General features: G+C 34.8%; 1 protein-coding gene across 2 annotated transcripts; it reads left to right on the forward strand.

Annotated features, from left to right (window-relative positions):
- The first annotated feature begins 3,742 nt into the window (after window positions 1-3,742).
- LOC132178659 (cyclin-D2-1-like) lies at window positions 3,743-5,763 on the forward strand. Of its 2 annotated transcripts, XR_009439850.1 has the most exons (6): window positions 3,743-4,179; window positions 4,277-4,363; window positions 4,458-4,773; window positions 4,887-5,017; window positions 5,191-5,495; window positions 5,575-5,763. XR_009439850.1 is itself a non-coding variant. In XM_059591141.1 (5 exons), exons 1-5 carry the CDS (start codon window positions 3,907-3,909, stop codon window positions 5,431-5,433), a joined length of 1,050 nt encoding a protein of 349 aa, XP_059447124.1. In that variant the 5' UTR covers window positions 3,743-3,906; the 3' UTR covers window positions 5,434-5,763. The 2 variants fall into 2 exon arrangements, 1 of the variants encoding a protein (XP_059447124.1); XM_059591141.1 differs by having other exon boundaries at window positions 5,191-5,763.
- Window positions 5,764-14,115: the final 8,352 nt, after the last annotated feature.

Here is a 14,115-nt window from a genome sequence, read left to right on the forward strand (position 1 = left end):
TGACAATGTCCCCCCAAACTACAAAAAATTGTTAATGTTCCCCCAATGACGAAATTACCCTTTGTAAAATATAAACAAAAAATACTAAAACTTCTAGAAAAAACCTAAAACTAACAAAAAAAAAAAAATCCGAACTTGGCCAATTTTTTCTTTTTTAAAATCAATTTTATAAAAAAGAATTAAAAAAAATTCGATTTTTTTTTTTTTTTATAAAAATTGATTTTTTTTTTAATTTTTTTTTTTGTTTTATAATTTTATTTAAATAAAAATTTACGTTTTGAAAAAAATAAAATTTTCGCTTAATAAAATGAAATTTTTGTTTTTTAAAACTAAATAAAAAAAAATAGTTTTTTTTTTAAAAAAAATTTCCATTTAAAAAAAAAAAAAAAAATTGTTTAAAAAAATTGTTTTTTTTTTTAAATATTATTTTTAAATTAAAATTTTTTGTTTTTTAAAAAAATCATTTTTTTTTTTTAAATTTATAGGGATATTTTTGTCTTATTAAGAAATCTATAAGGGCATATTTGTCTTATTGCTAACTTCGGGGGGGACATTGACAATGTTTTGGTAGTTTTGAGGGAACATTGTCATAATTGAAAGTTTGGGGGAGACATTATCAATTGAATGGTAATTTGAGGGGAGTATGTGGACTTTACCCTTTTTCATAAGTAAACATATTCTTAGTTGAGAATATAGGGTTCGTTTGGAATACTATTTTAGGTGTTTTTTTTTTTTTTGGTGATGTAATAATATAAATGTAAAAGTAATTTGGAGTGTTTTATAAGTATTTAGTGTTTTGTTTTATTTGATAATTTCCTTTTCTTTTTTACTAAAAATTGAAAAAGTTACTCTAAAAAGCTGGCCAAACAAGTCCATGTGTTTGCTAATTTAGAAATGAACGCAACTTTTGAAATCTACGCTAATCTTAACACGTCATAAGGGACCCACACATAGACTTGACATGTCCGTTTCTTATGCAAAGCGTACAAAACTCAAAAAACATATATATCTTCCCCGTGCTTTCTAAAATGGGTTAAATATTCCAAACCTCCTAGAATTTTTCAATTTTTTATTTTTTATTTTTTTGGGTTTCATTTTTATCGCATAATGTCCTTGTGATTTTGATAAATGACCAAGTTAATCCATCCGTTAGTTAACCGTTAGGACTGACACTTGGACTAATCAAATGCTGACACGTGGCACATATTTAATTTTTTAATTTTTTTAAAAAATTTTTTAAAAAAAAGAAAGGTATTTTTTTTTTTAAAAAAAAGGAAAAAATTGAACCACCCATCACGGCCCGGATAAAGGTTGGCCCGAGGAAACCACCCCTTGGGCTCAAGGGAGTGGCTTGAGGCTCTCCCTCCGGTACCGGGGAGTGGCTTGACACCATGGAGGTTGGGGGTGGTTTGGGCCACCCCCTAGGCTTCATGGGGGTGGCTGAGCCACCCCCAGTACCCACTGGGGATGGGTTTCGGCCACCCCCAATTTTTTTTCCTTTTCTTTTCTTTTTTTAACATTATTTTAATTTTTTTAAAAAAATTAAGTAGGTATCATATGTCAGCATCTGATTGGTCCACATGTCAGTCCTAACGGTCAACTAATGGATGGACTAACTTGGTCATTTATCAAAACCACAGGGACCTTTTGTGATAAAAATGAAACCTCAAGGAAAAAAAAATAAAGTTAGTGGGGTATTTAACCCTTATAAAAAATGATAGGATGTACGTTTTAAAAAGAAGCAAAAAGGGGTCAAAATTGGTTAACCCCAAAAAGAGACCTTAAAAGGGTTATTAAACGGACTAATAATACTTGAGTTTTTTTGGATAAGTAATAATATTTAATAATTGAGAGTATAATATTATTAAAACCAGTTTGGCATGGGATGCGGCGACATTATTAATGGCTTTGTTTGTTAATGCTTTTTCGAAGTTTTGTTTTAACATAAAAGTGAAAATGATGTTTGGTGCTTTTCGAGTATTTTGTTTTTTGAGTTATTTGTTAATATTTTTGTTTTAAAATAAAGAAAATAAAAAGAGAAGGAGAAGATACTTTCAAACAAAGATTATTGTTATTATACAAGGATCAAGATCCATAAACATTAATATGATAATATTTTAATAATTTAACTTGAAAATAATGACTAGAATTTGAAAAAAATTAACTTAATAAAACATTCTATTTTATTATTATTTTTTTTAAAAAAAAAGTCTTGAAATTACTATACATGGTCAACAAGCTAGCTCTTGAAATTTGGCATGAATATCTCAAGTCAAAGCTATAGAGTATATGGACAAAAGTCAACATTATGTTCTTTTTTAATATCTTTTACCATATAGTCTTAAATTTGGAAAAAAAAAAAAAAAATTCCTTCAAACTGGTGTGAAGGAAATATTCTCAAACCTATGTAAAATAGTGTCAAGTGTCTGTAAATATTTAAAAAACACATTAAATTTTTAACCCTATTAATAGCAGTTTATTAATTTAGACTAAATTTAATGTGTTTTTTAAATGTTTAGATACACTTAACACTATTTTACATGAGTTTGAGAATATTTCCTTCAAACCGATTTGAAGGAAATTTCTATCTTAAAAAAAAAAATTCTGCCACATTTGTTGAAACTCAGCCTTAACGGGCTGGGGATGTTACATGTTGAGTCCCTGCATATAAATTCGTTCAAATTTGTGGTAAAAGTTGACAATTTTGGAATTCTAGGTTTTTGGAATTCTTTTTCTTTGGTGGGAAAAAAAGCAAAATCTTCCATCAATATTACATTCTACATATTAACACCCATAAATAATTGACCACTATTCAATTTATTAAGCTGCCAACAAGATTCCTACTCTTAAATGCATATCCCCCATGAGGGAATTTTTTTTTTCAAAAACATTTATATTTAACTAAAATACTAAAATAATATGACAGTATTCATCTGTTATTAAATTAGTTTCAATTTTTTTTTTTGACATGTTCACACAAAAGTGCACAAGAGTGGGGAGAAGAATTTGAACTAGTTATCTCTGCTTCATTAGACGTAGTCCCAATCGATTGAATTACCTCTTAAAAATAAATCAATCTCAGTTTAATTTAATAAAATGAGAGTAAAATAAGACGTAGCATTACTGTTTCATGTAAACCAGCGAGAAATATACCACTATTACAAACTTATTTTTTTTCCTTACTAATTATTTAAAAGAAAAAAGAAAAAGATGACCACCTCGAATGGACATTAAAAGCTCACAGCTGCACAAGCATATAATACCTCTGTTCCACGCGACATCTCCTCGTTTGTCAATACCACCACCAATAGATTATCACCTTTCATATAAACAGAGGATTTTGTGAGGGGAAGATTTATTTTATCATTTATATTATATTTTTATATATTGTTATACGGTAAAGTATATAGTTAAATGCAATAAAATAAAATGTAAACCGGGAAATGAATTATTACCATTTTAAAGATTTATGTATAAAAAAACTTAATTATATAATTTTTAAAAAATAACAATAAGAAATTATATATATAAACTATGAGCTCATTTGGGTGAGTAATTATTTTATATATATATATATTTTTTACTGTATTTAAAATTATGAGCCATATTTACTTAGCAGTTAAAACGACACAAAGAGAAGACAGTTAAAACGACACAAAGAACAAAGTAAAATGATCCAAAAATTAAAAAAAAAAAAATAATAATAGTAATAATAAAATAAAAAGAGAAAATTTTTGAGGGTGAGAGAGAGAGGCAATAAAGACTATGCTATACCCAAACACAAGCGAGCCATGAGCAAACCCACCATCACTCCAACCAGTGAGAGCCGTCTCCGTCACACCGCCGTAACCAATGCCGTCGCCTCAGTCAACTCTCCGCTAGTCTCTTACTCTCTCCGTGGTGGAAATGTCTCTTTCACCGGACTACTCCGCTGCCGGTGCTAGCCTATATTGCGGCGAAGACGCCGGCGAAGTGGCCTCCTGGGTAGCCGACACGTGGATCTCCCACTATCCTCCGACGTCGCTCTCCGCCGATTCTCCGCCGTACGATGAGTCCACCGTTTCCTTGCTCATCGACTCGGAGCCCCACCACGCGCCCCACCCGGACTACCTCAGACGCTGCCGTGACCGCTCGATCGACATCACCGCTCGCCAAGACTCCATCAACTGGATCTTAAAGGTACGCACTTTATCACCCACATACCAAAATACGTACATGTATACGTATACGTATTTTCGTTTTGATTTTTCCGGATTGGTTTTTGTACGTGTGACAGGTGCACGCGTACTATCGCTTCAGACCAGTAACGGCGTTGCTCTCGGTGAACTACTTGGACCGTTTTCTCTCCTCGCATTCTCTGCTGGTATGATAATTTTCCAGGAAAAAAGTTTCAGATTTTCCGAGAAAATATCTAAAAGTGTCAGCTTTGCTCGTTTTTGTTCTCTTTTCCTTTTCAGCTACCAAATGGGTGGCCGTTTCAGCTGCTATCGGTGGCGTGCTTGTCTTTGGCGGCGAAAATGGAGGAGCCCCAGGTCCCACTGCTTCTGGACCTCCAAGTATCCGACCCGGAATTCGTGTTCGCCCCGAGTACAGTCCAGCGAATGGAGCTCTCGGTCATGACCATTCTCAATTGGAGATTACGCTCCGTCACGCCCTTCGATTTCCTCGATTATTTCATCTCCAAGCTCCCATCTTCTTCTTCTACTCCTTCACCGGAGCTCTTCAACCGGGTCTTCTACGCTTCTTCGGATCTCATTCTCAGCACCACCCGTGGTAATCCAAACCCGAACCCGCACCCAAGTCCATTTTCTATTGGTATTCTTTTTTCGTTCAAAACATATTTTATAATATTGCTAATAGTTTAAATTTTATTGATTATATTTCAGCGATCGATTTCTTGGGTTTCGCGCCATCGACAGTAGCGGCAGCGGCCGTGCTTTGTGCCACTGCTGAAGGTTCTGATTCGCCGGTGGTCGATAGCAAAATGCCAGTGGTTTTCCACGAGAGAGTAAACAAAGTATTTTTCTGTGGTCTGAGTATAGTTTTATTATTTTACTTGGGTCGTTTTGTGAATAAATGTTTGTTTTTTTCTTGTGAGAAATTCGAAGAGTGAGCATAGAAAGCTGTGTAATTTTTTTTTTTGGGGGCTTTTTTTTTTTTTTTTTACGCCTTTTTTGTTTTTTGGTACAGGAAATGGTGAGAAGCTGTCTCCAACTAATGCAGGAGTATCTGATCGACACGTGTCCCGCCGCCGTCCATAAAGACCAGAGAATCGAGCCGGCGCCGCCTCCCAGCCCCATAGGCGTGCTCGACGCCGCTGCCTGTGGGAGCTGCGACACGCGTTCCGAGAACCCCGGCTCCACTGGCTTAGCCGAAGCCGAGCCGCCCTTCAAGCGGCTACGATCCTCTGCCCCGGATGTACAGCAGCGGTAGATAAGTCCCCCTATCCAGCCGTATTTCTCTCTCTTTTCACTCCTTTTGTCAGAGAAAGAGAGGTCTCTTTTTTTTTTTTTTTTTTTTTTTAATTTAATCGTCATTAAAGTTCTCTTTTTTTTTTGTCGTTTCTATTATAAGAGATGGACGGTCAGGATTGCAGGGAGGTTGTTTTAGCCAGGGAAGAGGGATTTTTCTAAATTTTTATTTCATATTTATTTATCGATCATATATTATAAAAATACATGAATTGAGGAGGAAGTCCAGGCTGGGGGCATTTTGCTACTTTGTTATGGGCATTTTGGTCAATGAAAAAAAGATGTACGCACACTCTTGTCTCTATTGTGACGGTCTAATGAATCAATGATGTCTCAATTATTCCCAATCCGCTTTTATTCAATCATCTCTCTGCATGCAAGAAACTAGAGGGGTCCGAACTGTTTATCAGTGTTTATTATCAATCTCAAGCTGTCCAAAAATACCCTTGTATTTGTAAATAATTTGTAGTTGATGTGTGCGGGTAATTTCGGGATAGGAATTGGTTAGTGCTTGATTTTTTATTAATGGCCCAGTGGGTCTGTGCCACGTGCCCGACAGGAAGTACAGTGTGAGTGGGTTGCAGTACATGTAGTCTCAAATCCGTAGATGTCGAACGAGGATCTAAAATCTATTTAAACAACACATTTGTTTGTCTTTTTATTACAGTTTGTATCAGATGGAATTGATAGTAAATTAAAAAAATAAAAATAATAAAAATACAAAATGGGATCGTGAAATAATATTTGTTTAGAAGGAGCTAATTATAAAATTGGACAAATTACTATTTTTCATTTTCCCTAGGTTGTCCTTGGGAGTTCATGAAATTACACCGATGAAGTAGAGTAATATGTTGGGAGGGAGGGACCCACGTGTCGATTAGACAATGCGTATTGGGGAGTGAGAAGTCTGAGGAGCGTGACGTGGGGATGACGGGTAGATGCCACGTAAGACTTAAGAGGAAGTGAAAAGGCAAGAGAGATGGGATTTGGAGGGAAAGGATGTGAGTGGAGGGGGTGATGGGAGACAGAGAGGTAGAATCAATCGGGGCCGTCCAGCTGTAAAGAGGCCGAGCAGTGGTACTAGTTGGACTGAGGCAAAGATTTGATTTGATGGGTGTGGGTGGGGTGCCACTAGACGTCACATCACCTTGGAGCTTGTACGGGAATAAGAAACCAAAAATATCTCTGCCTTAGAACCCCTTGCTTGATAATTTTGTAGTTCAGTCTTCTTGTGGCCGTTGGATCACTTCACATGATGCCACCCTTTTTTAGCCTTGCTCCTAGAAAGGCTAGAAGAATCACCTAAACAAAAAGAGCTATATTGCCTTGTAGAAGTGTCCAAATTCATTTTCATTTGTCATGGTGGATTAATAAGGAGCTAGGGTTGGGAGTTTGATAACTCAGGGTTGAGAAAGGAATTTTCGCTTACTGCTGTGTCCATAGGTGGGGGAGTCAATAGTTTTATCGACTTTTTCCGACAAATAGCATTACTATAATTAATCATCACCGCCAAGATGGTGACTTGGTGGTAACGGAGATTGGTAACGGAGATGGGCAATACGTGGAATGGGTTAACGGTTAATGATTGAAGACTAAGAGAATGTGATGTCTTGAGGAGGGTTGTTTAAATTGTTTCCAAGTGGAAGTGTGAAATGGTGAAAGTGATTTAGGGTTGAGAATGCGATGCATTATATATGCATCTAAAATAGCGTTGTTTCGTTTCTTGGTCGATAAAAACGACACCGTTTAATTAAGCAATCAATAAAAAAAAAAAATACAATGTTGGGTCGAGGCGGAACCTCGAATTCTCAAAAACTATTATATCTACTGACCCGACGTAGTTAGAAATAAAACTTTTGAACTGCCATGCAATTTTTGATAGAATGTGAATAGATAGGCATAGATTACTGTTTTTGCATGTGAAATAGATGCTACTAATCCCATAATTGGAAAGATTTGGTAAAACATATTGTAATAGTGCTTTTATTGTTTGGACTTTATGGTGCATATGCTCCATGGTGTACTTCATCCTTCGAAAATACGATGATTTTTTTATTAATGTGCATGAAAGCAAACACCTTTTTTGAAAATCGACTGAACACACCCTAAACTTGGCCTTGGCACTTATTGAGCGTCATTTTCTCATTGTTTTACCTTTTATTTTTTTGTTCCTTTTGATGAGCCATTCACCATTCACCATTCTTCAGGTGCTCTCTCCTATGCACCTTTTCATCTGTCTAGTTACATCAGGATTTTTCTCTTTTTTCTCCTTTACTAATCTTACCTACCCAAACCCTTTGATATGGTGGTTTTTTCTTGGATAGGGTTGCACAATGGTGAATTGGATTATCATCTACTACAATTTTAAATTATAGAATTTAGATCGTTTTTAGCATCGAAACGCTTAAAAAATCATCCTATATAAAAAAATGTGGCATGTTACTGTAGAAAATTAAGTATATTTTAATCTAGTTTTTGTTCTCAATGTTGTAAAAAAATTTTGAACCAAAAATTATTTTTTAATTTTCTAAAGAATAAACGTCTCTGCAAAAGTGAATAAAAAGTATTTTGGGAGGATTTTATTTTTATTTTTATTTTTTATTTTTATGTCCGCACAAGAAGGGAGAATTCGAACTAGTGACCTCCGCTTTATTAGGCGTGGTTCCAGCCGATTGAGCTACTTCTTGGAGATAGGAAATTTTTTTTTTTCTTCTAATCTTGATAAATTGTCATCTTTTTTGATATGTGACATTTTCGAAGTATTTCGATGCCTAAAAACAACCTAAATTTCATAATTTGAGATTTTATATATATTTTTTAAAAATTGTAGGGGATTCTAATCCTAGTTAGTTGGCTGGATTGCTAGCAATTTGAGTAGTTATTGTGAGAAAAATTATGTGGAATCTATGAAATCTCGAATCTTCTCTAGTTCAAATAAACTGAAAATGAGCTAGTTCCTTAATTTTTATTTTAAAATAATTTTGCCCTTAAAAATTAAGGAACCAACTACTCTTCAGTTCAAATAAACAGAAGATAATTCGATTATGTAATTTACCTGTTAGAATAGATGACCAAACAGTTTAAAATTTATTTGAATAACTGGATTCCACGTAAATTCTCTCACTATAACTGCTCGAATTGCTGGAGACCCTCCTTTTTTCCTCTCTTTTGTTTGTGAGCCAATGCATGCAAATTTTCTTCATATACGCCCCGAGGAGCTTTGTATTATTGTAGCACTTATGGCTTCAAGCAGGGTAAAATGGGGCCACAAAGATGTGGCTGCCATTTTGTACAAGATTGGTCAAGGTCGGGCCCCATTTCCAGGCTGTGTATATATATATATATATATATATATATATATATATGAGAAGAACTACGTTTTCATCAAATTTCCTGCACAGCCTGCACTGCAGGAACAGAGTATACAATACATAAACTAGTATTATCATTATTTTTTTTAAAGAAAAACTTCACACTAAATCCTTGAACTACGGTTTGTTTTGAGAAGATTCTTATAAAATTTAAAAACTCTCAATTTACACCATTAAATTTTCAATTTCAATCAATTTACTCCATCCATAAGATTTCAAACGTTTTTATTCCTTGACTTTTTTTTACAAAATTCTAAATTTACTCTTAATTTTTTTTGTTTAAAAAAAAGAAGAGAAAATCGAAGGGTAATTGAGTCTTTTTAGGCATTTTCATTAGAAGTTAACGGCTAAAACTAATGAAGGGGGTAAATTGATTGAATTGAAAGTTTATGAGGTGTAAATTGAGAGTTTTTGAATTTTGTGGGTCTTCTCAAAATGCGCAGTAATTTATGAGTTTAAAGTGAATTTTTTATTTTTTTATTATATATATATATTCCTGAGCTAATTCATTTATTTGTTGTAAGCATTTTCTTTTTCATGGTACCAGTTTAAATAAATGGCCGAACAATCTAAAATTTATTTGAACCGACGAGTCTTGGTTGCATAGTATGTACATGTGAAGAGTGAGGAGAGACGAGAAATGGACCCCTCCATTGGAGGAAGGGGACAGGTTCACAAACAGCCTTTTAGCGATGGTACTAAAAGTCCCCCACGGGTTTTATAGAGTGAGAAAAAGGGTGGTCTGACCGTCTAGCTAGGACAGGACTCTAATAGAAAGAAGCCAATGCATGAGACAAACCAGCATTAACAACCTTTACGAGCACCACCAACCCACCTCTCTCTCTCAAAGTACTTCCCCTGCATCTGCATGTATTATGCCCAATCCCCATCTGTTTGTCCTTTGATCCACTGCATATATACCCATCAACGTGGCTTCCAGGTTTTCTTTCAAGTTTGTTTCGGTCAATTTAGTTTTTCTCCCTTTGCCAGTTTTGCTTGTGTCCATTGCTTTGGTCTTTTAAGGAAGAAAATTAACCACATGCAACATTTTGACCCTTTTGTTTTGTTCTTTTTTTCTTTGTTCTCCAGTGCCTAGAGAATCGCTCTTGGAGTGGTATTGTTAATCTCAGATACGATTGTTATGAGCTTCAGTCATTTTGATCTCGTTATTAGAGTCATCAATACATCACCAAATCCCATATGATAGATTGTGCATTATAGTATTGACATGGTAGTCAATTGGAGGGCCCGGCTACCCGTGGATTCGAGAAAAAATCTATTAACGAGCGTAGAGCATGCATTTATTTCAAATTCTCATTAATGATTAGCATACCAATTGACCAAGGAAAGTTGGAGGAGAGCTCTTGTAGGGCTTAGATTCCGATGAGTCTTGGGAGGGCTCTGCTACTAGTGGGTTCGGAAAAAATCTACTAATGAGATCAGAACATGAAGTCATTTCAAATTCTCATGGTTTGATTAACACACCAATTGACCAAAGAAAGTTGGGGAGAGCTATTGTAAGGCTTAGATTATGATGGGTCTTGGGAGGCCCAGTTGACCTCCAACATTACGAAGGAATGCAGGTCATTGATGGCATGACGTCATATAAGTCTAACTAGCCACCAGGATTCGAGTGCACTTAAGGGATGCTAGCTTAGCTAACCGAATGCCCACTCTATTCTACCCCTCCTAATAGGCTGTGTTGAAGTTCAATAATGTCGTTTTGCTTACTTGGACGGCTTTAAAAACATGTCTTGCATGGTACGATTTCGAATGCCATAAAAGGATTTGGCTTCTCTCACTGGACACCAATTGATTTTAAGATGAGATGGTCAAAGACCCGATCCAATAGATTGAGAAAGAAAATCTCCACGTTAGGTAACAAAACTCTTGGCGAAAGTCTCTCAAACCATAAGAGGGTGTCAGTCAATATAAAGAACCTAAGTGAACTTTACATGTATGCAATCTAATCCTTAACTACGCTTTGCCAAAATACTCATAACCCACTAACTTGAACATCGGAGTGGCTCCACCAAATCTCACTGGTGAACCATTCTAACTTTTCTTTAACTTGATCGGATACTGTGGAAGAGTCTCAGCTTGGTTTCAAGGGAGTGAAATTTAGGTAGTTTAGAAGAGTGAATGCAGAGACAGATAGTATTGGATTGGTTTATGGGATTGAAGTTTAGGTAACTGATTACCACCTCTTTGTCTCTCTGTGCCAAAATAAGTAAGGTTTTTGTAGCATTTGAAGCCTGGCAAGAGGTAAAGAATACCTATCCCAATTAGAAAAACGCCAAGTAGGAACAAAAATAGACAAAAGAAGTTGGACAAATTGTAATTAACGGGACTAGAAAACGATGGATCCCACTAAGACTAGAAAAACCAATAACAAAAAAAAGAAGCAAATAAATTAGATTTTCTACACTTAACACTTAAAGTAGAAAAATCCAAAAGTCCAACCACAAAAGATCTTTAGCTTTCATTCGTACTTGACATTTGATTTATATCAGCATCTTAATTAAATCTCTCTCTCTCTCTCATTATTTCTACAGTATATATGCATGCTTGACTCAAACAACATCCTAAAAAACCAAAATGACCTCTATCATCATCTTTATGTAATCTTGTAAATTCTCATGCAGAACTTTTTTGTTTTTTTATTATTATTTTTTTCATTTTCTTTGTCTAAAAAATGGCAAAACAAAGAAAAACACTAGTAGATGCAATTATAAGAGTACAGCTATAATAACAGCTTCAAATAGTATGATATTGTCCGTTTTAGATTGTTCATGTGATTTTATTTTTGAATTTACCTCAAAAAATCTTGTGCTATTTAAAAAGAGCATTATCTGCATATTTCTTTTTCACGCCCAAACAATGTGAGACGCCACAACACTATTTTTGGGTAAATTGCAAATATCTATCCTACCTTTACCGGTTGAAATTTTGAGGTTTTCTTGTTTTCTAATTTTTTTTTTTAAAAAAAAAGAAAAAAAGAAAAGAAAAAAAAAAGACACAGGGTCCGCCACGTTTGTAGGATATATAGTGAAAATGGGTCGACTCAATTGGTTGAGAACATTTATTTTTGATTCGTCACAACAGTTGGGGCAGTTAGGAGTCGTGTAAGAAAATAATACTCTTCACACCATTATTCAGAAATAATTTTTTTAAAAAAAGCCATCTGCAAACTTTAATTCATATATATCTCGGATCAGTCATTTTGATCTCCTTATTAGAGTCATCAATACATCACAAAATCCCATATGATAGATTGTGCATTATAGTACTGCTGTGGTTTAGGAAAAATCTACTAACGAGCGTAGAGTTTGCACTCATTTCAAATTTTCATGATTTGATTAACACACTAATGACTAATTGACCAAGAAAAGTTAGGGGAGAGCTATTGTAGGGCTTAAATTCCGATGAGTCTTTGGGAGGGCCCAGCTAACCTCCAACAATACGAAAGATTGTAGGCCATATTGATGTCATATAAGTCCAACTAGTCACGAGGATTTGAGTGTACTTAAGGAATGCTAGCTTAGCTAATGCACGCCCACTCCATGCTACCCCTCCTAATAGATTGAGGGAGGTAATCTCCACATTAGGTAACCAAATTCTTGGTGAAAGTCTTCAAACCATAAGAGGGTGTCGGTCTATATAAAAAACCTGAGTGAAACCCCACATGTATGTAATTTAATCCTTAGCTATGCTTTTGCCAAAATTTTTTTTTTTAAAATTTTTATGCCCAAATTTTCTACTAGCTCATGTAAAACAAACCCAAATTTCATATCTTTGACACTTTTAGCCCTATAAAACTCAGTCTAGCTCAAATTTCAGCCCAAAAATCAGAGTAAACTGAAGGAAATATAGAAGGTGTTTACACTACTTTTTACCTACTAGGCTACAACATTTTTTTTTTTTTTTTGCTTGTTCAGTTGGCTGCTATTACGCCATGATTCTGTTCTGTAATGCTTGTGATGAAAGTTCTCGTGTCTGGGCAGTGAGTTGTCTTCCGCATGCTGCAACTTTATTATATTTTATTATTTTATTTCTGTCCATACTAAAATAAATTCTTAGATTCGTCACTGGCCAAAACACTCATATGCCATATACCTACTAACTTGAACGTCGGAGTGGCTCCGCCAAATCTCACGGGTGAACCGTTCTCTAACCTTCCTTTAACTTGATCGGGTACTGTGGAAGAGCCTCAGCTTGGTTTCAAGGGAGTGAAATCTAGGTAGCTTAGAAGAGTGAATGCATAGACACAATCTTGGATTGGTTCATGGGATTGAAGTTTAGGTAACTGATTACCACCTCTTTGTCCCTCTGTGTCAAAATAAGTAGGGTTTTTGTAGCATTTGAAGCCCGGCAGGAAATAAAGAATACCTATCCCAATTAAAAAAACGCCAAGTAGGAACAAAAATAGACAAAAGAAGTTGGACAAATTGTATCAAAATTAACGGGACTAGAAAAACTATGGATCCCACAAAGACTAGAAATTAAAACCAATAACAAAATAAATTAGATTTTCTACACTTACACTTAAAGTAGAAAAATCCAAAAGTCCAACCACAAAAGATCTTTAGCTTTCATTCCTACTAGACATCTTGACATTTGATTTATATCAGCATCTAATTAAATCTCTCTCTCTCTCTCTCTCATTATTTCTACAGTATATATGCATGCTTGACTCTGACAACATCCTGAAAAATCAAAATGACCTCTATCATCATCTTTATGTAATTTTGTAAATTCTCATGCATTATTTATTATTTATTATTATTATTTTTTCGTCTAAAACAGGCTAAACAAAGAAAAACAGTAGTAAATGCAATTATAAGAATACACATGTAACAGCCAGCTCCAAGTGATATGATATTATTTATTTTAAATTATCTATATAATTTTAATTTTGAATTTACCTTAAAAAGTCTTGTACCATTTAAACAGAACATTCCATTTTTTACACCCAAATAATGTGAGACGCTACAACATAATTTTTGGACAAATTGCAAATATCTACACTAAAAAAAGTAAAAAAAACAGGGTCCGCCACGTATAGTGAAAATGGATCGACTCAACCATTTGAGAACATTTATATGATTCGTCACAACAGTTGGGGCAGTTAGCGGTGATGAAAGAAATAATACTCTTTCACTATTATTCAGAAATAATTTTTTTTTAAAAAGCCATCTGCAAACTTTAATTCATATATATCTCGGACCAATGGATATGGGAGTGCCACACGTCGCTCATCTGTGGCTCTAACA

This window comes from Corylus avellana, chromosome ca4 (genome assembly GCF_901000735.1).
Source record: "Corylus avellana chromosome ca4, CavTom2PMs-1.0".
Classification (NCBI taxonomy): Eukaryota; Viridiplantae; Streptophyta; class Magnoliopsida; order Fagales; family Betulaceae; genus Corylus; species Corylus avellana.